Source organism: Stegodyphus dumicola, chromosome X1 (genome assembly GCF_044657685.1).
Source record: "Stegodyphus dumicola isolate Sdum_Otavi_A_Nest chromosome X1, ASM4465768v1".
Classification (NCBI taxonomy): domain Eukaryota; kingdom Metazoa; phylum Arthropoda; class Arachnida; order Araneae; family Eresidae; genus Stegodyphus; species Stegodyphus dumicola.
The window spans coordinates 204,518,508-204,543,619 of NC_140780.1; the positions used below are offsets into that span (position 1 = coordinate 204,518,508).

The 25,112-nt window shown below is 32.3% G+C and overlaps 1 protein-coding gene across 1 annotated transcript in view; it reads left to right on the plus strand.

The window, feature by feature from the left end:
* Positions 1-25,112, plus strand: part of LOC118196999 (uncharacterized) — a 143,818-nt gene that overhangs the window by 30,576 nt on the left and 88,130 nt on the right. The window contains exons 2-3 of the mRNA XM_035368469.2: positions 7,005-7,190; positions 14,473-14,513. Of these exons, the coding sequence (XP_035224360.2) occupies positions 7,005-7,190; positions 14,473-14,513 (227 nt within the window). The remainder of the gene's footprint in view (positions 1-7,004; positions 7,191-14,472; positions 14,514-25,112) is intronic.

Below are 25,112 nucleotides of genomic sequence, written 5' to 3' on the forward strand. Positions count from 1 at the left end.
TTCACTCTTTTATAAATTTATCTGATTTGAAGCGAAATTTTATACATGGTTGTTTTTCCATCAGTTCCGAAGAACAAAAGTGGAAAACTGAGCATTCTAGCTAAACCCAGCTTCAAATCCCGGAATCTTTTTGCGCTCATGTAATCTGTCCGGCTACATGGGCGTTTTTGCGGTTTTCCGCATGTCTAACATGCATACGAGCTAGCTAAAAGAAGCTAGCTCGTATGCATGTTAGACATGCGGAAAATCCTTCAAGAAACCATTCTTGAAATCCTTCAAGAAGGCATTCCTCCTTTAAGCAAGTATCCCTGGCATCCTGAATCCAACAAATCCAATTTAAATCCATCAATGCATATCCACATTTGTCCGCATATTTAACACTGTAAATGTATTTGGATTAATAAGAGGTAAAAGAAAGAATTATAAAACGACTTCTCGTTAAATTTTTAACAAAACAATGGCATGCACTTTATAAGGAGGACTCAAGATATTTTCAACTCTCTAACAGTAGTGTAAATAATGCAGTGTAGTCATGCATAATTGTTAACAGGAAATTGTGTGGGGATGTGAGAAGGAATGAGGTGAAAGTGCCAACCGTAAAATATTGCATTTAAGACTTCTTAGCTTAAATCAGTCGTGAAGGACACAGTAACAAGATCTGGCTTATGAAAAACGCAAGTTATTATTAATATAATGTAGTCTGAATGCTTCCAAGTAATTCTTTCATTATCATAATTCGAAAGAAAAAATCAAATCGTTTTTCTAACTAATTTGCAGACTTTAATTTCGACAAGCAACAATTTAGATACTTAAAGGTACTTACTTATGTTTCAGTTTTGCAGAAAATGTGATACACCTCTACGATTAAAGACAACTGTACTTTATGTTACGAATTTCTGAAAATTATCATAAAATTTTTTAAGAGAATAAGAGAGGAAATGATAATTATTTATTTTCGGAAGTAATTTTGTTTCTAGGAGACTGTAAGTGATTCGAAATGAGTATATTGATCTTAAAATGGGACCATTTTATTGGATTGCATGAGATTAAAAATAGCAGAAAAAACTGCATAAAATATATTACTCGTGGTATGACAAAAATGATAATTTAGGAAAATTTTACTGGAGTAAATAAGGTGGTAATCAAGAATAAAGAGCGGCGATTAATATAAATATTGATGAAATGAAGTGGAATTTCTTCTGTGAATGGGTAGGAAAAATCAAGTGGTGCTTAAAATAGAATGAAAGTATAATGTTTTTCACAAGAGAAGTGCACTTACTAGATGGCACAGATTTCTTTCAAATTGTACTTAATTACAGAAGTCCGTAAAGTACTGCTGCGAGCGCTTTTTTTTATTTAACTCTTTCCATATTATGTTATTTTGAAAGGAAATTTAGGAATGAAAAAATTTCAGCAGTCGGATGCTCAGATTGAATTCTATTCTCTTTAGCAAGCGAGAAGATTTGTTCTCACCTCCGTTGGGGAGGGGTAGAATGATGATAATAGTAATAATAGGGAATGAGAAAAGTTTTCCCCTAAAGCAAAATTTTAAATCTCTGTTTAGTTAAAAATAGCATATTTAAGAACGTATTTTTAAAAATACAGCAATATTTATTTAAAAGATTGAAATAAAATTTAACAAATGAAGTACATAATTAAAACTCTTATATCTTGTAATTCATTTTCTCAAGATAATGTGATAAAAATATTTGACTAATAAATTAAATTTTACATATACCCAGGACATTTTTCAACCAAAGTAAACGTAGAGTAGAAGGAGAATTATCTCAGGAGTTAACATGGATAAAAATTAAATATGCAACTGTGAATTCTCTCCAAAACTTTAACAGCATGACATTCAGATTCGCTGCAAAGTTACTGGTGATTCAGGTTTGCTGAAATTGAAATAATCATGTTTCTTTTTTAATTAAATCTTTTATTATATATCAATAAAATTAATGCTTCCAAATTTTGAATTAGAAACCTTTAATGGTTTTTAATTTTTAGAGAGTGCCGCCCAGACGGTATAATGGCTAGGGGAGCTTACTGCGGTACCAAAAGGGCCCGGGTTCGAATCACGGAGAAGGCATGGATGTTTGTAAATGTATAGTGTCTTTGCGGAATGGGGGCATTCTAAATACACGACGAGCCGAAAGTCTCTTGATAGGTTGGTGGTAGGGGAAGAAGGGTGGGAGACCTTTGGACCTGTCCCACCGGGGTGCTCTCCATCAAAATTGGGGCGAAACTGAGTGAAGTCATACTCTCAGTTTGTATGGTGCTCAAGGCTGTTGCCAACGGCAGGCGCAACCTTGCTCTCCTCGCCACGATGAATTTCGGGGGCTCGTTCTGATGTTACTGTCAGACAAGTGAGATAAGTCAGAACACAACATAAATTTAAGATTCGAATAATGAAAAAAATTGCGATGTTCGAACTTTCGAATCTTCAATCTTTCGTAAGACTCGTCAGATGAATGTCCCATATTTAATCAATTGTTTTAGTAGCTAAAGGTCTTGCTTTAACTTACTCTTAGTGACAGAGAACGATCTGAATAAAATGCATTTAAACAAATCGAAATGACGCAAACTAATATTTTAAAATTATTTATATCAATCAAACAATATCGCATTTAAAACAAAAAATAAAAATAAATTGAACAATAAAAAATAAAATATTCAAATAACATAAAAATATTGAGATTAATTTCAGGCAAAATGTAAGAAAAAAATACTGAATCGGTGGAAAAATTGTCAAGAGATTAGGTTGGCTTTTATTGCTAGCACTGAGATGCCAACCAAGAACATGATGGATTTACTTTAATAATTAATTTAAGTACATCTGGAATTACGCGTAGCTTTTGGAGTACGTCTAGAGTTACATTCGTTTTTAATCGGCTTTTCAGATTCAGGTTTGATACATTTATTTCCGAATATAATACTTTACAGGGATATCTAGACAAGGAAATTGTTAAAATATCGTGCCACATTTTTTTCTACATTTAAAACTTTCTGCATAATTTTTTTAGCAACCAGTACTCTATAGTTTGCTTGATCATTGTGCATAATTATATATCTTGCAAAGGCTTCTTACCCAAATAGTGAACAAACGGCAGATTTAGCTTGCTAAAAAACTGAAATAAATAAAAAATAGAGAAAAAGAAGCGAAAGAAATGAAAAAGACGGAGAATTTTTGAAACGGAAGTTGATAAGGCATGTGTTAGATATCAAACTGACATCGGCCTTCACAGAAGGGAGAGACTCATTTATTTGCGAGGTCATGCCTTTAAACCTCATGCTGACAGTACTGTGAAGAAAGAAAACAAAAAACGTTCGCAGTTCAAATACCCCTCAGTTTTCCGGGCTTCTGATTTAGTAATTATATATTGTTTCAAGTGCTGGCATTAAGGAAGAAATTAAACTGTGTTAAATTAGTGATTCATTTCTCAAGTGCAGTTTTACTTGACGTGGGAGCAAATAAAATTACATTAAAAAACTAAATTTAAAATGTTATGCTCTCAATGGGTTTTTGTCCTTGTAATAAGTGTGTAAAAGATACGTTTTGCATTTTTAATGAATTATTGAATTTATGATCCAAACATCTAACATCACTGTTGTCAATAAGCTGTTTGCATTGTGGGTTAATCAAAATTTTAATTATTCCACAGTTAAAGGCAACATTAATAAACATGTTATATTATTTCTCAAAATTAAATTTCAGGGGCTAATATTTGTGTATTTGGAAAATACAATGAATATTTTAAGTGTTCGCAATCAGGATCTATTGCATGAAAATTATTAAATTTTATTAATCGGAAAAAATATAACCTGCGGGGTGAAATAGATAGGTTAAAGGTTTTTTTTAAAAAAATTCAGCAAGTTTTGATCTCATTTTTTTTTAAAGCAAAAAACTGTCAATTCCTTTTTTAAACTTAGTTGGGTTCGAAACTACATTTACTCGCAACAAAACACTGATTTTTCAAAACCTATTGAAATAAAATTAAATGAAGAGTTTTAGGGTGATACGTAATATCATAACACATGAATGAAAACTGAACAGTTGGATATGAATCCTTTACGATACAAAACTATGTTATGAAACAAAACTAAAGGAAAAAAACCATGAAACTGAAAGGCTATGTGACTGCAATAGTTTCGAATAAAAGTGAATACATCGTAAATAAATACAAACAACTGACATGAACAGAGAATACGATCTGCCCTAGCTTGTACGCGCATATCACAATGAGATTTGGTGTTCTCAATAAAGTGGTCAATAATAAGAGTTTGTGAAAGTATGATCTACTGCCTCAACCAATATGGTATGCAGGTTACTGACATCTCTGTGAGAAGACTTTCACTTGCAACAGCTCGTTTAAGGATACCCCGTAAGGTCTGTATAGCACTGAAATCAGGAGACTTGTCTGATCCAGTGTATTCGCTAAATCTTTCGATTTCAAAAAATTCAGCTAGTAGATTTGCTATATGTGGTTTCGCGGTTTTATCCATACAAAGAAGGTCATGAGGTCTTAAAATGCTTTACGTGCTCTTCTTTTAAAATACCTCAAGGCAAATACACATCCTCTGCCAAACAGCTACATGAAGGTACAGATGTTGATCATTATTCGTCCTATACCATCACCTCCGTACAGTAGTAAAGTGTTTATGCAAATGTTATTTGTGCTGCTAGCTATCTTCATTCTCGCTTTTAGTATTTAATGGTGTATTTAATTATGGCAAAGCACACTAGGGCTATCTGCCTAAGGGGAGGAGTGCCTTCGTGGAGGACTTTCTAAGGGAAACTGGCTCGTATACACGTTACACATGGGGAAAACCACGAAAACGCCATGCAGCCAGCCCGTTCGCGGGATTCGAACCTCGGACCGAACTACCAGTGTTCAGCGACTTTTACCGCTCGGCCGCTGGTGGGCGCTCTCACTTTTAGAATCAAATATTAAATTAGACCTTCACTCGTCACTGAAAAAAAAAACAGAGCCTTGATAGAGACATCAGCCATGAAGCTCTCTACACCTTCATGCTGCCTTCTTTTGTAATGATGTCGATAAAATACAAACCACTGGCTTTATTATGCCTTCAGTATAGGATTTGTTGAGATGCATTAAGTTTCAGTGGCGGTTTCAAACTCTAAATACTTGTAACTAATTTTCTGTTTCGATTAGAAATTACTTTATTCCGACTTCCTAGATACAGTCTCAAAGTAATCAAATTATTTCCTAAGAACTTGTCAGTTTTAAAGAGTTTTAGCTCTCTTGCAACTTCCATAACTGTCTGTTCTACCTTTGAAGGACAAGCAGCTCTTTCTCTGAAATGTTCTTCAGAACGATACATCAAAGAATCTTAAAAAATTGCTTGTACCCGAGGAACACTGAAATCAAACAGTGAATAACAGAAGTTTGCGAATAAACGAAAACTGTGCACAACGCTCCTACGCCACCTTTCAGTGATACCTTGCCATTATTTGCATTCCAGAAAAGGAAAGATTGATCAAATTAGATCACGTAATAATTACGTCCAAATCAGAGCGTAAATTAGATCTCGGAATAATTTGTCCTTTTTCATATTCATGAAAAAATAAATTAAACTGACTGGTTCATACAATTCTGTTAAAGGAATGATTCAGAAACCAGTTAGTTTTATTAGCTAGTAAATAAGTAGGAGATAATTGATGCTGATATAACTTTTGTTTCAGATCACCTGGTAAAATGGTTTGTGATTTAAATTACAGGTTTTTTTTTAATTTAACAGAAATTATTATTCTTTCTTGCATTTGTATAATTCTTTCAGTGCTAGTGTGTTTAACCGCAGTGGCCATGATGTGGCGTGAGGTTTAAGAACGCTTAGAAATGCAAAATTAAAATTCTATTAGAACTTTCATTCAGTATTAGGAATAATATCATGGCTTTGCGACGTGAGAAAGCACACTTTTAGAACTTGTTTGTTGCTAAAGAATTCTTTAAGATGCGGAAGTAAGACATGATCGAACCAAGTTTGGAAAATTCTTATTAAGGGAATTGTATTAAGATACTTGGAATAGAAGTTAGTATAAACGAAAGAAATCTCTTTCAGTACCCCTAAAAATTTAATAAAGATTATAAAGCAGAGGGGAGAATCTATCTGAAAGAGCGGGATAACTGACTGTATAAAGTAAAATCCAAATTTTTATTTAGGAGCACGTTATGACTGATATCAAGACAAACGGCACAATATATTTTGGATATTTAAAAGAATAATTTAGACTAATAACTTTTTGGAATAACTTAGAATTACCTCTCATTTATAGATTATTGCGATTATTATAATAAAACGTCTATGGAGTTTTCTATTGCAATTTCAAAAATAAATTGATGCAACACCGAGGATGATGGAATTCTTACGTGGCAAAAAAATGGGTGCCTGCGTTACCTTTAGCATGCTAAAGATCTATGGACTTTTCGCTGCAAAGGAGACGCCTATTTTCTATAGTTCTTATTTTTTTTCTTTTCTATAGTTCTTTTCTAATTTATTCTTTTCTAAGGTATAACTTATAAATAGCTGTTTAATTTTGTTTCTAAACTGAATTTCCGAGCGAAATAGCAATGAGTTTCGTTTTCCGATTTTCCGGTTCCCTAGTTTAGTTTATTATGGCAAAGCACACTAGAGCTGTCTGCCTAAGAGGAAGGAAGGATGTCGTCGTGGAGGTCTTTCTAAGTAAACTGGCTCATATACACGTTACACATGGGAAAATCATGAAAACGCCCATGCTCTTTCGCCTAAAATCGAACCCAGGCCAAGAATGAGTTTCAATGATATTCAAATGTGCATATGCTTTACTTACCCATTGAAGTTCTCCTTCGTTTATACATTAATAAGTATTGTTTAAAATTACATTTTAGAATAACTGAATGAATTCTTAAGCAGGAAAACTTCTAATTTTTTTCCATACAAAAGCAATTATCTTTTAATTTTCTAATTTTTAATTATTTATATCTTTATTTTATTATTTTCAATAGATGACGTGACTACATGCCTTTTCGAAGGCGTGCGTTATGTTGATCAAGAAGAATGGAAACCCGACGCCTGCACCTCTTGCAAATGTTACTTAGGTAATACAGTTTGCGATACGGAAGAATGCCCTGATTTGGTTTGCAGGACTCAGAAATATGTACCACTGGGAAAATGCTGTCCCGTATGCGCAGGTAAGTGTAGAAGTTTATCTTTCGACCACTGATACATGTACAGGACGTTAGATTACTATCACTAAAGTCGCCTGACACTCACTAAATATTGATACATCTCCTGAATGTTTAGAGTACTGCTTTTGTGTCCGTTATTAGAGTACTGTTTTTGCGTCCGTTATTAGAGTACTGTTTTTGCGTCCGTCATTTATAAAAATTAGCATTTAATACTAATAGTACTGCTTTTGCGTCCGTTATTAGAGTACTGTTTTTGCGTCCGTCATTTATAAAAATTAGCATTTAATAACTTTCCTATCTTCAAGTAAAATATAGTAACTTTACAAGTTTCTAGTAGTTCCTGTCTCAGAGGTTTACTCTGCAGCTTCCAATACGCATTTCTTATGCACGGCTTCAACATTTGCACATTAGTAACTGAAGACGAATTTGCAGTCAGATCTCTGAAACTGGTGCTTCATGTTATACTAACATTATGCCAATAAAGGTTGCTAATTTTTATCCTCTTTCAGATAAAGTATATTTATGTTTTGTTGCATATGAGTGTAATAAATAAGCGGCTAGTTAAGCTGTACATACTTTTTGAATAACACAAAGATTCTAATCCTCTTTCGAATGACACAGCAATCACTACGTCAAGAAATGCTCGTAGTTTTTTCGCAAAACTGGTTCGTCTCATTTGAAAAGGCTGCAGCATTAAGCAAAATTAAGCAATTAATTTATGATTTTCTTTGTTAGTAGCATAAATATTAGTTAATTTCCCTTGTGAAGTCCTTTGCTAAATTATACGTTTTATTAGATAGGTGACTTTGCATTGTTAAAAAAAACTAACTTTTTTTAGTGACCAGTATATGCCTCTACCTGCAGAAGATCATTGTTGGAAGCTACAACATAGTGTTGCAAATAACAGTATACCTCCTATAACTTAGAATTTAATTAAGACTTGCATTATTCAGATCACTTTGTCAGATAAGCCTTGATCCCAATGGAAGAAAGTTAACAAATTCCAACAACGATGGAGTTCAAGCAATGTGCGAAAAAAACACCTGTAGTAACCGATGTGTGTGGTTTTTCTCCCTATATGATTGACAGATTTTAATATTTTCATCAATGAACCTCCCTACATGATGTAAATGTACACCTGTTTCTCTTAAAAGGTGTTATAATCTTCCTCTGAATCTCTCACTTTAAAAAGGCAGCTATAGAGTGCTTTGTTGTAATTAATTACCTTGTCTAACGTATGACACTAGATAGTCGCAATGATGGCAATTTTCGAGAAATCGGTTATACCAGCATTTAGTACTTAATTTTTTACTTTAAAATTAACTGCTTATTTATTACTGAAGTGTATTTCCCAATTTATGAGTTTTTCTGTTCTACCCTGCTCTGCCAACTTCTAGAACCTTAAACACAGGCAAACAATCGACTTATTGGTCCGTCGTGCCTTTCTAAATACAGCAAACATAAGCTCATGTGAAGGTTTAAAATAATTTTTCTTATTTACTCATCAACCTGACGATTACACAAGCTATCCAATAATAGAAACTAAAAATCCGCTATTAGCGGGAGACATGTAACAAATGTTCTAGTCATATTAAAATATGAAATAAAAAGTAACACTGCGCTACTAAGCTTTGGTTCAGGCCTACAATAGTTCACGATGCAGAGGCGACTAGTGAAACTAAGGTCTGTAAATCAAGTAACTTTCAGCAATGGCCGCTAAAGTTATCGCAAAATCAAAAACTCTATCCTGAAATATAAAACCTAATTTACATCCTGATGAAAAATAGAGGTAGTAATACAAACAAAATAGTAAGATAACTGTGTTAATTAATATAACACCTTACAAATTTACATTGGCAAAAGTATAATTTTAATTCTAATCTGCAAATTCTCTTTCTACTTATTTGGAGCACTTCCTTGAATCTTGATGAAATTATAATTTTCTATTTATTTCTTCAGCCATGAGCTAATGAACTATTAAGCAATTATTTCGTATATTCGAGTCCTCAAACAGAGTAAATATTTGATATTCCTTGCATTCCCCTGTTAGTTTTGTCATTTCCCTCATCTCACATTTCGTGAAGGATTTTTATCTACTTTGCGTTTCGTAAAATTTAATCTCCAGTGTTCTTTGATATTGCTGAGAAATTACTCTTACCACAGATGTATGGAATAATTTGTAATAAATGCATACTGAGGAAAAACTACTAAGTTACTTTTACATAACATGTGCCTTTTAGAACCATATGTGTAATCTCATGCTATAATACTGATTGCATAATAATTTTTATTTCGTTTCAAAACGCACACTATGCCTGAGGTTAATGAGCATTTTGATCTTAGAAACCAGTTGCTCCTTCTCTTTTTGCGCTGCTTGCAGCAATTGCTTCGCAGAATACACCTTTAATGGAAAGACTGTAGATTCATTTAGGATTTTTGAAGCAGGGATGGTGAAAATGAGCAATGCCCTAGCCGGGACTCGAACCTGGACCTCTTGAATACGCGTCGAGTGTGCTACCGTTACACCACGAAGGCATGCAAAAATTAGGGAAAAAATACCTTATGTACTCCTCCCTTTTAAAGGCCGATTGGGAATTGTGCTACAGTTACAGCACGGAGGCATTCAGAAAGAAGGGAGAAAATATCTTATAAGACAAAAAGATAGAGTTCAGAATTTGAAATCCTAAAATGCAGTTGATCTATGTTAAAAATTTCTACTTAATGCTAAGTGGCTGGATAGCTAATAGGTTTTTTTTTTCTTAATTTAAGATATCTATGTATACCTTACAGTTTGCAAAATATTGAAGGCTTTGGCCTTGTTACCTAAAATTCATTGCAAATTTATATCTGCGTGTATGATATTATAATTTTCCTCTATTGTATCGGATCTTCCTTTAATTTAAGCCAAAAATGTTATAAATTTCTCATTTGTGGGTATTTCCGCTCTTGCAAATTTAACTTTTCTTTCAAGCTTCATTACAATAAATAGTTCAATAATCTGGGAGGAAAGGTGTATTTAATTATGGCAAAGCACACTAGGGCTATCTGCCTAAGGGGAGGGATGCCTTCGTGGAGGACTTTCTAAGGGAAACTGGCTCGTATACACGTTACACATGGGGAAAACCACGAAAACACCCATGCAGCCAGCCCGTTCGCGGGATTCGAACCTCGGACCGAACTACCAGTGTTTAGCGACCTTACCGCTCGGCCGCTGGTGGGCCTAATCTGGGAGGAAAGAAAATACACTTTTGCTTCGCCGTTTTATTTACTATAAAAAAAACTTATTAAAGCAGCATTAACTGATTTTTTTTTACACTGATGACTAATTTTATTGATAGCATCACGCAATTTCACACACATATTTGGTGATTTTTCAGGTAAAAAGTTATAGCTAATTAAAATAAAAATTTATCTTTTGCTGCACTGTGATATTAAAACCATGAAATATTTTGTTAAAATTATTTTCACATATTTTCCACTTTAAAATTTATCCTTTTTAATCCTTTCATCTTTCATACTATATAATTTAAACTTAATTAATGTACATTGTATCCACAAAAGTCCTTTTGTGGCCTTTAGATTTGCAACCCCTTGTCGTACACATAAACTTCCGACTGCAAAAACGTTTTAAATGTCACAAATATTCATGTTTCCGCTTTATTAAATTTAAAAAAATTTTTGTAAAAATAAAGAAATCTAACACATCATACGGTCCGCGATCCTTATGTGCAGAGTTAACAGACTTTCCAAATTATATCTATTTCTACGAAAAAGTATTTATTTCAGAGGCGACACAGGACTACTACAGCTACATACATATCACGTGAGCTGTATACTGCCACTGGATCCTGAGTTCTCACGGTCTACACGTTTAAAATTAAGAAGCTTGCATTTAGAATTTCATTGCTATTTTATGCTCTTACATGCGAAAAATAAATGAGTATTATTACTTAAAGATTTTTTAAGCGTTCTTATAAAAATTTCTTGAAGCATTTCTTCAAAATATTTAGCCTCTTAAAACTAATAAAGCACGTCATATATTTGTTACCTAAAAGTTTTAATTTTGTATAAATTTAAAATTTTCTAATTATAAGTATTTATACCTGTAACTTAATGAATTCATTTTTCTCTTAGTCGAGGTTGGCTTTCACTCGTTTGATTAACGGTTTGAAGTATAAACAGCAATGCGATATGATGTTTCTCAATTTAACTAGACACAGGATAAGCGTTTTAGCTAACACCAGTTTTCGCAAAATATGCTTTGCTAATAAAATCAGAGATTTTACTTCTATCCCTTCGAGATTTATTTGAGATTTTCAAGATCCACATTCCCCTATGTACTTGGTTTGCAGCCCACGTACGGTAGATTAACAGAAAACTCTTCAAGAATTCAGTTTGTAGTTGTTAACTACAAAAGGACGATTGCACATGACTTACACTAATTACATCCTCGAAAATCATATTTCAGAGAGCGCTGTGAAGAATTAAGCTAACTGGTTTCGCTTTTTATTGATTTCCGGAATAATGCGCTTTTATAACTTTTAAATTAATGTCGATATTTTAAGTGGTATACAAATTTTGATTTCCCAAGGTAATTATCTTCAGAATGGTGTACTTTTTATTATATTGAAGTTATTACGTTCTAAAGCAGGTTCAAGTATTCAAAATGCATACTTATAGGTGCTGTATTGCAGATTTGAACTAAAGTTACACGTATATGCCTATGTGCTACTATTGACACTTTTTTTGAAAGAGTTCTTTTTATTTATCGAGCTAAGACATTTACTATTTGCATTTTCTGAATAGATGAAATAAAGCTCATCTCTAGAGATTAATGATCATATGTTTGTCTGACTGGCACGAAACAAAAAATTAATTTTACAGGGCGCACCAAAATGATCAAGAGCATTGGATTTCACTTGAAAAATTACTTACATTATCTATATTTACTGGTTAACTGATTGTTAAAATTTGCTCTGCATGATGTTTGTAAGAATGAACTTGAACTTTTAGGGGCAGTCAGTGAAGCAAAAATTGCGCTCGTTAAGTAGAAAAAGTGAAATTTTTCATATTTCTGTCACATATTCTATAGTTCTTTATTGCGTTCTATGTATCACATGTTATCAGAATCTAAGAAAACTGCAAACTGAGACTATAGTGTACATTTAATTTGGTTATTCCGATCTCTTATATTTAAATTTCATGCGTATTCAAGATATCGCATTTAAAGTTTAAAACTCATACATTAACTAAATAATCTGGTAGGTAATTTATTACTACAAAGGGGTACAGAGCTACATATTTTGCAATATTCATCGAACACCCATGAACATATTCATATTTAACACATCGAAACAAATACTGCTTCATAAGTTATCTTCATAGAAGAATGCTTTGGCTTCAGCTTTTCCATTTAAAATGTGAGAGACACTAATCCCATACAAACACCTACGTCTAAAAGAGTTGCTTTCATCACCACATCAGAGATAACAGACGAAGTTATTATTAATTACTAAGCACAGATGTTAAAAGTAATAAACTTGTTGAAATTATGCTAGTTTAAAAAATTTGGAAGCTAGAGTTATCTTTTGCTTTTGTAGGATAGATAGGTCTTGTCCTAATTAAGTTACATGTTTAAAAAATTTAACGTAAATTATGAAGGTAAATGAAGGTGTGAAAACATTCAAAATAAATTCAAGGCTAATTAATTTATAAAGTATTTTCTCCCTCCTTTCTGTATGCCTTCGTGGTGTAACGATAGCACACTCGGGCGTATTCGAGAAGTCCAGTTTCGAGTTCCGGTGAGGGCACTGCAAATTTTTCATGTCTCCTGCTTCAAGAAAACGTAATGACTCTACAGTGGCGCCCGAACTAAAAGGTGAGGAATGATGATTCTTCACCACCAGGATTTGGCGAGTGGGTCTCCTAATCCCCAGTCGCCCTTTAAAAGGGGGATATATAAGGTATTTTCTTCAGCTGGAGGATTTTTTTTAATCCAGTAAATGCAATAATGATTTTAATTTGGTCATTTATCAGAAGCAGTTTCGTCTGTTTGTGTTGAAGAAGTGTGTTAAAACTCAGAATGAAATGTTGTGTTTTCGAACCCTGGAACCGAACTACCAATACTCGACGACTTTACCGCTCGGACGCTGATGGGTTCTCAACCTAAAAACAAGAAGACATACAAAAACAGGATGATGATTTAAAAATGACAGGTTACCTGCATGGTACTCTGTTGCTTCGAAACGCTTTGCATATTGCCTAAATTGAGTTGCACGAATTGAAATTCGAGTGTTTCAGACTATGGAGGAAATTTATAATGGATTAGATTTTAAAGTAGGAGGCAGAAGTATAAAAGCTTCTTCTGATGAAGCAAATGAGCCTTCAGTGTGTAAAAGAATACTTGATGCTGTTTCACACGAAAAAGCCTGTATTTAACACATTCGGATTCTGGATAAGGGAATGAGGAGTATTTCTTTAAAATGTAAAATATAGCAGAAAGATATAGCAGACTTTTTTTTAAAGTGCATTATATTTCTGCTGTACGCGTGCTTAAAGTATAAAATGAGGTTATTATAAGAATAATAAACTTATTGTAAGCTATGTGAGATTGTTATATAATATCTGATAATCACAAACAAAAAATTTTAACAATTTTAATGGATATCATGTTTAAAGCTAAATTACGAAGCGTCCTTGGTTTAATGACGCTCCTTATTAACGGTATTTTATAAACATCTTGAAAACCATTATATCAGTGTTTTGCCTATATTTTCATCACGGGCAATATTTCCCACGTTAACCTAGAAGAGCAAAACCGTTATTTTCTTTGATTCGGTTTAACAAAACAGGAAACACTATTATTATTTTAGGAAAACACTATTATTTTTATTCTTTTGATAAATCTCGTATTATATTATCAATAATCGGAATCATTTTTTAAACAGTATAACGAATACATAATTATATTCTGAAATAAAATAACAGCTCGAATAACAATTACTGAAGTTGTTAAGGCAAAAAGAATCAACGAATCAATTCATCAATTTGAAGTAAACTGAATTTAAAGTAAATATTTTCTACAATTTTATGTATATTACGCTGATTCTTGTTGCCTTAATTATATTGTCCAGTAACTTAATTATATTGTTTAAAGGCCATAAAATTGCTGGTACTTAAATATAAATACGAGTATTAATAACATATAAAGCGACTATTAAAAGCAATAAATCTATGCATACTTTTTACAAAAAAAGCTTTAATTTTGTTAACCCTTTTATTTCAGATGACGATGCCGTATTTGGCCCAGAGGAAACTGTGAGTCCGGTAAGTAAAATTCAGATTTGAGGATTGATTTTCATTTAAACCAAAAACGGACATACTTTTTCTTTTCTTAACGGACATAATTTCTTTTTTCTTTTTGGATATTCACTAATTAAGATTTGGGAAGCGTTATAGATAATTATTATTACTATGCAACAAATGACACAATTAAGTTTGAAAAATTACGCGTACTTAATGCATTGACTGTGGACATTAAAAAGGTCTGAATACGTTTCAAGATTGGTTGATGACCTCGCTTTGATCAGCAGCTATGCAGGAAATACCAAATATGGAAAATGGTGAAGCAGATATCCCTCACGAGCTTTAATTCAGTCGAGGATGTTAATGAGTGGAAAATTTTCAACCCGTCTCTTAAAAAAGAAAAGTGAAGAATAAATAAATTATGAAAATCATAGCTGCTTAAAATGAAGAAAAACAGTTAGGGTGGAAATTTAGTTTCAAACTAACCTCCAACTATTCTTTTGTTTTACAAAAAAAAAAAAAAAAAAAAAAGTTTGTGATTCGTTTAATAAAATATATTCATTCCTTTTCTAATTCAAAATTCCGGTGTCCGGTGTTCTTCCTTAGCCTTGAAAAAGCGTTCAATTTTTTTTTTTTTTTTTTTTATTTGGGTTTTCCACCGCTGTTTAATGGCGATGACATGTGGAAGGTTATAATCGTTCTTGAAATACACGTGGATTGTTCTAATAGTTAAATAATATGCTAAGTAGAGTTGTCAAGTTTTTGATAATTTATGTTGTTTTGCAGTTAAAACTATATTGAAACTGTTCCGATCACGTAATACATTACGGGACGTCACGACTTATGGCGTACTTGCGAGCAATACATGCGGTATTCAATCTTTAAAATCCCATACACTTCATTATCCAAGTGCTCATCATCATCTTCCTCTGTAACTTCATTTTCAGTATCAGATATCTTTCAAATATCGATAATTCATTATCAAAATTTATGAAACTAGAAAAATGAACTTTAGTTATTGCTGTTACTGCTTTCATATACAGGATTTGAAGGCAATTTCGCTTCTTCAGCAAAATAAATATCTGCCGAAAATAAACACTTGAGAAAATTACTAATTTATCTTCTGTGCTCCCTGTTCAAGTTAAATTGTGTTATTTATTCATTGTGGGAATTTGGAAGTTAAAATTATTTCCTCGCACTAATTTATTTATATTTCAATTTGGATTTCCTGGAAGCTTCAGAAATTTTCAGCACAACAATCTAGTTAATGACATAGCATCCCTTTCGCTCTTATCGAAGCGAGGAGAAATCTGTTTCAAAGCTTGCACATCTCTTTTTTCAATTTAGCAGTCTACCTTGCGCATGAAGCACTATGACTTCTGCTGTGTTTGTCGTAGCAACAACACTTTGATATTGTTGGATCAGCACCAAAAAAACTAAAATCAGTAATATTTTTCATCATTATTTGCACTAATTTTTGCGTTGAACTCCTTTTTGTTTATTTTAATCTGCTCAAAGTTTTTTTTTAAATTATTTCATGATATCTGCTTAACATCTCCAGCTTGAATAGTATCAGCTGCAGTCTGTTGAATCAAAAAAGTTAGCTCGCTTCTTCATCACTCTTTTTTGTAATTCATTTTGAAAAGGAAAATGATACTTTGGTCTGTCAGGTTCAAACTCGATGCAGTATTTGGAAGTAGAAAAGAACTGTTACATTTTCCAGTCTCAGATTAAGTTTGAGCTAACAATACAGCCTGTTTTTTGATTTCCTCACCGGAAAATCGATTGACACCAGCTATTCCTTCGAAATATTTGATATCATTCAAGCATGCGCGTTTATTTTGTAGTGTATCAGTTATTATTTTACTCTTTTCAAACTTAGGAGATTTTCTGATTTACCGATTATAAATAACAAGGTCACATTTCAAGTTATTTTCTTTCGGACATAATGAAATTATGTTCTTTCGGACATAATGAAATGATTATGTTCTTTCGGACATAATGAAACATAAAACTGCTAAGTCTATTTTGCGGAATTTTCGATGGACAGCCTTTTATCTACAAATAGATGAAACTCCTTCTTGCAGTCCCTATGATAAAAGGCATTTTCATCACAATTAAAAAAAAAAAAAAAATCCACGCGAAGTTGTAATTTTTTAACAAAGCAGGGAATAACTCTAGCATTCGCGACTCTGATATCATCGCCTTTTGCTGCGCCGTTAAATTTTTTTAACGAGATTTAGTGTGTTTTTCTTTCCCCACTTCCATTTCTTCCCATTTGAAACTTAAAATCTAAAAATATTCAACATTTTTGTTCGTTTTTCTGTTTTATATCTCATGGTTAAGCGACTAACCGGAACATGGCGAAATCTGTTCTCCATTAAACCACGATCCGCAAAGGAAACCTCTTCGAGGTCTTTATTGTTTTCAGTTTGCAATAAATAACATTCGTAATAGGATGTTGTTACTGAACAATGATGCATAAAATATTTCATTTATTACTTTCAATATTGCGTAACTGCTCTGCTGAGTATGCCATTAACCATTATAAAAGTCACTTTACTTGTATCTCTTAACAATATTTTTCATCAAGTGCCACTTTGTTCCATGAAAGTCATAAATAAAACGTATTTGTATTAACCCATCGCTGGTAAATTGTAAATTGTAATTGTGTTTTTTAACTCTGCTTTTTGGTGCTCTATTTTCTGCATCTAGTTTAAAATATGGCATTTGTAATGAAATTTTATGGTAGCATACAGATTGCATTTCTTTATGTTATTTCCGTTTTAAATATTTCCGTTTTAAATATTGTTCTAACAGAAATGTTCTTTTTTTATATTCTGAATTTTAATACTTTTTTGTTCATTTAAGAAAATGCAGAAACAAAAGTCCGATTAAGTTAGATATTAATTTCATTCATTAATGAATACTTAATTTTATCAGTTCACAACAGCATACCTTATTTCTGTTTAAGAAGAAAAGCGAAAAATTTATAAGGGCTATTAATCTCGAAACGGCATTTTGCTTCAGTTCACTATGAACTGCGTATCACTTTTAAAATTGTTGCCACCAAATATTATCGTCCTGTATTATAGTTAAAAATATTAAATAATAAAGAATCTGCATGAACGTATGTATGTTTATCGCATTGTGAAAAAAATGACCTAGACCCTCAGATTCTGAAAACGTAATCCTCCACCCGAACATGGGCACCTGGAAACCAAAATTTTGAATTTCGTGTAGTGGCCCGTGAAGTTCTAAGGGGTGACGACCGCTGGTCTATATCATATGACTTGCATAACACTGACGACGTAGCTAATTCGGAAATTAAAATTTCGAGAACTGAATTTTTTCCCAGGGTATCCATATTGGCTTCCATATTGGCATTTTTGCCATATTGGCTTCCATATTGGCATTCCATATTGGCTTCCATATTGGCATTTTTGCTTCTAGCTCTCTTGCCGTTAAAAGGCTGGAGCGTTGCCTTTCTTCCTGTCGCAATAGTATCAAAAACGTTAATGTTCTTGAATAGACATGATTAGAATGCCAGGTAAATTGTGGCCACAAATGTCAGTTGAGATAAAGAATAAATAATAAACTTGGCAGGCGAGGATATTAATCTTCCTCGGCTGCCAAGTTTGCTTTTCAGTATGAATCAACATACTACGCAATCAAAATTCTGAATGTTTTTAATATATCTACAATATATATATATATTATATATATATAATGTTGTATGAACTTAAATCCATTTAGTGCAGCCGAAATTTATTTTACTCTGAGTGATGAGAATGGCTTGTAATATACAAAGCTGGACTGCTGAGACTGACCCCTTCTGATCCACCCTGTAGCTCTTCGCAAATAATCCAGATAGCTTGCCAAACTGTTTCAAATATATATATTAAAATATATATATATTATCAAATTAATTGTACTTTTGTGATTAAACAAATGCTGAATGTATTTTCGCTTTTCAACTTTCTTCCTAAAATTGTTCTTAAAAGTGAAATTTCTTAAAGCATACGTTCATAAAGCCGAGACTCTGTGTATGCAAATTTTAGAGTTTTGGAAGGTTCTGCTCATGTATTATCGAATTCGTATACGTAATTACGCTTTTAATGCTGGAGATAAGAGCTCTGAAACTCGAAGCCAGTCGCACTTTTTGCGTCTGCTAAATAAACTCTTTGCAGGGATTTCTCGTGTGTTTCACAGTTAAAGGACGAAGTAAAGATAAATTTGAGCAACTAATCTTGAGGGCCAGTGGGAAGTTCAAGTATAGATTCCATATATAAACAAAAGTTGTACACATATTTTAACGAAAAATGATAATGCTTTATTATTTTGACTATATTATTTTATGTCAGTAAAAATATAGTATCGTACTTTAATTTCAGTCAAATAGAAACACTTATGCGTTTTGTTTTACGCAAATAGAAATTTCTTTTACTTTCATTTATTAGAAATAGAAACAATATTGTGTTAATTTTTTGGACCTCTTGAAATAAAAGCGAGTTTCGCAGTTTGATTTTTTTATCAAAAATTATTTTTGTGCTTAAAACAATAATTTCATTGTCTAGATTTCATCAAAATAACTGTTTTCCAGTTTGCATATTAAAAAACGCAAATTCTTATCATTTTTATTGTTTCATTTTTAATCTTTGTTGAAGTAATAAATCAGAATAAATCCAATATAATAGTTCACCGAGTACATAATGAGCGTATTCACATGCAAATTTAAGCACATGCATTCATGTGCCCAAATAATGTTCTTCGCCTAAAAACTGAAAAAAAGAAACAACCCAATTTTCGTGATTTTTCGATAATATAAATGAAATATGGTCCCACTTAGCCCTTATAATTAGAGTTTTTTTTACTTTAAACTGGATAAAATCCAGTGGCGTAAATAAGGGTATGCAAGGAATGCAGTCGCATAGGGGCCCGAAGGCTTAGGTGGCCCATGAATGTCCTGCTGAAATACATCTACATATTTAAACTTAAAATAAAAACTTAAAACACGTATAAAAATCACGTATTCGAGTAGTTTAGTGTACCAAAAGGTTTTCTTAAAAGAAAGGGGAGGAACTTCAAATAGTTTTCTTTATGAAATTTATGATAAATATGTTTTATATTTAACATAAATATAACATATATTTAACAAATGTATCATTCACATTATAAAAGTTCTTATTTATGATTTTTATATTATTCCATAAGTCATGTTCATAAGCTCAGCTGATCACAGAGCGCTATATATTAGTGTAATTTCTTTTTTGTACGTTGTCTGTCAGTTTATAAAATAACCAGTTATTTACTAGCTTGCTAAATTAAGCGAAAAAAAAAACTTGAATTGGCGCAGATTTTATATAGAAACTCGAAATATACTTAAAAAAAAACTTGGGTTAGCGCAGATTTTATATAGAAACTCGAAATATACTTGCATGTAAAACCTACTGGATTTTATTTAAAAATCTCTGCAAATCTAGACTTTCTTCCTCCCTTTTTTTTTTAAGCACAGTAAATTTATTGGGGGGGGGGCAGGAAAATTTTTTGCACAGGGGTCCAAGAGTTCTAGCTACGCCACTGATAAAATCGTAAATCTCCATAAGTTTCATATTTAATTACATTCGACTTTTAGCTATGCATTAAAAGTTTTACTGCCATTTTTGAGAACAGATGGCGCCACTATTGCACAGTGTCTCGAAATTGTTTTGAACTCAAAGTGCTTGCCCTGCGTTACCCGTAATGAACGTCTCCCCCCGAAGGTAAGATATTTATTTGCAAGACTGCCTTACTTTCATTTTTGTACCTTTTCTCTTACTTTTTTCGGTTCATTTTAAAGCACTCCACTTTCTTTGCAAAGCCAGTGAAAAACTAGAAACAGGGAGAAGTCTGCCTCTTTTTGAATTATAAGGGTGAACACTTTATTACCGCAATCCAGAAATGGTTGTAGTTCCCAATGTATGTTAAGTTCGACCTTTTCTTAAAATGAGATTTTTACATGTGTATAAGGTGTGATAAATTTCAAAATCCATACCTAAAGCTTTATCTTTTTTATGTTCTGTAAAATTTGGTAAGGTAGTTTGTCTTAAAAGTGCCTTGTGTAATAAATTTACACTACTTTTCTAATTATTCTAGTTTTGTATATAAAGCAATCTTTCCCGTTATAGGCTTCATTTTTTTATTAGGCATTTTATTTTCGTACTGGCAAAATGATGTAATATGATATTAATTATTAAATCAGACTTAGTAAGATCGTTAAAAGCAGGTAATTCGTTCCGGGTCAGTTCCTTGTGTCCGAAAGGGTTGGTTGCTTGGTATTTTCGTGGTATTCCTCATGAATGCGAGCTAATCTGCGTTAGAAAGTTTTCCATGAGAGCATTCTTCCTAAAGTAAATATCTCTCGATTGATTTACCATAATAAATAACGTAACCTCTGATTTATTTATTGCATCTTTTTGCTGGATGTTAAATATCATCGATATTATCATCAAGGATAATTATTAGTGAGGGCTAGCTTTCCATGTTCCCTTCAAATGAATCAAAAGTGCAAATTTCGCAAAAATCGAAGAGAAGGATCGGAATTGTTTTAATAAATAATTTTAAATAATTGTTATATTTAGAGGCTGAAATTTTTACACCTGTTAATTATCGAAAATATATTACTCAAATTATATCTAGTGATATTATATTATTTAAATTACATACAGTGATTTCATTTAGAAGGATTTCGTTTACACACATGCGCTCACTAAAAATGATTTTGTTTTTAAAGTCCAAAGCGACTTTTTTCCTGAAGGACTATTGTTTTCGTTTTGCGATTTTGCGTTGAATCACTAAAAACGGCGAATCACTTTTCAAACTGTTGCCACCGAATGCTAGAGTCCTGCATTATATTTTAAGAAATTAAATAATGAAAAAATCTGCAAAAATGTATTTATATTTCTCGCATTGCGATAAAACATCGATACATAGAGCCATCAAATTTTGAATAACGTAATCTTCCTATGAATGCACGCGGAAGACCAAATTTGAAATTTGGAATTTGTTTTATTATTGATTTCATATTTAGTAAAACCTTAACGAATTTTTGAGTAACAAACTCAACGATTTAAAAGAGAGCGAGCAATGGCAACACTCTACGGGGGGAGAAACCTTTTTATCTCTATCGCGCGGAATTGTATATCGGAAATTCTAAAGATATGCTCATTTTTAAATTATTTTGCATCATTTGGTATTGAACTGAATTTTATGGTTTAAGTGCAAAGAATATGATATTTAATAAATAAAAGTAACACACAAAACTTTAAAAAAAACACCCCTTTGGACGTAATTTAAAATCTGAAACCTTTGAGATTTTCAAGTCCAAAGGGGCTTTATCCCCAAAGGACTATTGTTTTCGTTTTGCGTTAAATCACTATAAATGTTTGTTTCACTTTTCAAACTGTTGCCACCAAATGCTAGAGTCCTGCATTATATTTGAAGAAATTAAATAATGAAAAATCTGCATAAATGTTTGTATATTTCTCGCATTGTGATAAAACAAGGGTACATAGAGCCATCGAATTTTGAAGGACGTAATCCTCCTACGAATATGGGCACGTGGAAGACCAAATTTGAAATTTAAAATTTGTTTTATTATCGATTTCGGATTTTGTAAAACTTTAACGATTTTTTGATTAACAAATTCAAGGATTAAGACACAATAACACGCCGAATAAATACTAATACAGAAGTCAAACAACAAAAATCAGCGTTATACCTACAAAATTTTCACAGGACTAGTTTCGATGGTTTTACCGAACCATCATCTTCAGCTGCAAAACCGCAAATGAACAAGATAGGAAATAATGATTTGATAAGATAAGAAAGCCTGAACAAGAATAAGCAAGTGGCGCCATCTGTTGGCGAAACCAGAACTAAAACATAATTTCTCTAAAAGCCGAAGGCAAATTTGGATTGGAATTAGGATCGTTAACTAGAACAGAAAGATTTTTCTAATCTTTATGTTTTAAGTGCAAAGAACGTGATATTTAATAAATAACGGGAACAGACAAAACGTTAAAAAAACGCCCCTTTGGACGTAATTTAAAATCTGAAACCTTTCAGATTTTTTTTTTTTTTTTTTTTTTAATTAATTTTTTTAAAGACCAAATTGAGCGTTAGCTCAGAAGGGCTATTAATTTCGTTTCGGCATTTTGCGTCGATTCAATTTAAACGGCGAATCACTTTTGAAATTGTTGCCACCAAATATTATCGCCCTGTATTATATTTAAAGAAATTAAATAATGAAAAATCATCATAAATATATGTATGTTTCTCGCATTATGATAAAACAACGGTATCTAGAGCCATCAAATTTTGAGTAACGTCTCCACCCGAATATTGGCACCTGGAAGCCCATATTTGGAATTTGTTTTATTATCGATTTCATATTTTGTAACACTTTAAGAAATTTTTGATTAACAATTTTCAATAGTAACAATGTACGACGAAAAAAAAAAAAAATTATCTCCAGGGCGCGAGACTATGTCTTGGAAATTCTAAAGATATATTTTAAATATTTTGCGATATTGTTGTTGGATTGAAGTTTATAGAAGAACATGATATTTAATGAATAAAGGTAACACTCAAAACGTTAAAAAAAAGTCCCTTTGGGCGTAGTATAAAATCTCAAAAATTCAATTTTTTTTTCCCTTTTTTATTTTATTTATTTATTTTTTTATGAGGAAAATCAAATTTGACGAAAGGGTATTCTTCGCAAATGTTCGCTTGAAAGACCAGACATCTTAAGGATTTATATTGCTTAACTGAAAATGTGTTATTGAATGAACATATCTGTGCCCCATAAAAACCAGTAAATGGACTTTTACAAACTAAATTGTATTTATTATTTGTAAATCTGTCTACGTTTTGCCTTATGACGGAACTTTTCCTTTTTTTTTTTTTTTTTTTTTTTTGCGGGGGGGGGGGGGAAGAGGTCATGTAACATAAATCAAAGACTATGCACATGGGGAAAACTATCATTTAGCTTGTGAATACATTTTCTCCCAAAATCTGCAAAAGTTACATGTATTTTTTGAAAATTTTAATTTGGAATGAAAAAGAGATTATACGAAATATTTAGTCAGCAATATTTCCATCATATTGCTGACATCGAAGCTTTACTGCCTGATAGCTGTATACCCACAGCTTCTAATGATGCAGCTGCAGTTGTTCGCGTAAAATTGAGTTTTTCCTAAGGAACAGAGAATCCGCTAGGACGCGCAAGGCAGAAATTTCGTCAGTAAGTGTGTGTAGATTCTACAGATGTCTCAAAAAATTACTTTAGTGAGTCATGAAAGTTGAATTATTCAGCTATTTAAAAAATGTATTTTGTGTGCATCTGCAAAATGTATCTACATCGTATTAATGAAGAAGAACTGAACTGTGTATAAGTTTCCACTGAACCAATAACCGAACGTTAGAGATAGCGGAGTGCAGTAACTGTTGACCCAGTGAAATCATCGTTCTATTATATTTAATTTGCATTCAGATGGGAGCGAATATCATTACAAGCGCTACCAAAACTAAGCTAATCATGAGCTTTATTTACGTACGTTGTTAGTAATTATTTCTCTTTAATACATCATCGTTAATTATTAATATTGCGTTTGATTGTTTGGATGTGCAGTTTTTTCAATGATAAAAATCTTCTTAAGTCACATTTAGGCTTATTTCGTAAATTCTGAATTCATGCGCCGGTTCTTATATTACGTGCTATTTCCTTTTCGTAATATCTGCAGCTACTTTTCGTCACATCATATGTTAATTCCGATTCTGATCAAGAGCCTCAGGAAGGCGTCGGTTTCAAGAGAGAATATACGCTCTATCCTTCGCTGTACCTCTCTACGGCAGAGAATGTGAATTTAGACATTTAAACACCTGCTTGTAATACTTCAGTCTCGACGAATAATCAATTACTTGCAATCCCGGCGAACGGGCCAATGGCGGATCATATATAAAATAAGAAGAATAAAAATTTTATGTTATTTTTAACTTGAAAAAATTATTCATGAGAAGAATTTGCTGTTGCTTATCATAAAAATGCTCAAAATATAAAATACTGTAATCAAGATTGCATTGAATAAATAATACTTTATCGGAATTAAACTTTTCATTTATGCTTTGCGTTTCAAAACGCATGCAGTGGCGGAAATTCTGTACATTCATCTAACGTTGCAAACCATATACGGGAGAAATTTCTATGAAAGTTAACGGAAATGCACTTTTTACGGCCGATTTTTAAAAAACATTATTACGAAGAAAGTTTAAACTTCAATAAACGGTAATTTATGCAATGTATTTAAATCCATTACTTTATATTTTGAATGTTATCATGATAAATATCATCTAGTATCATTCATAAATAAATGTATAAGAGAGTATAATAAATTAGAATGAAAGAAAAATTAAGAAGTAGTGCATAAGTTTTTATGTTATTTCCTTAAAATATTTTTCTTGAATGAACTTTCAGTATAAAGTAACATAAAAAATAATTAAAAAAACGCCGAGATAGTTATAAAAATGTCCTCTCGTAGCTGCTGCATTTTATGGTAGTTGTGTATGTGAATAATCAGACCA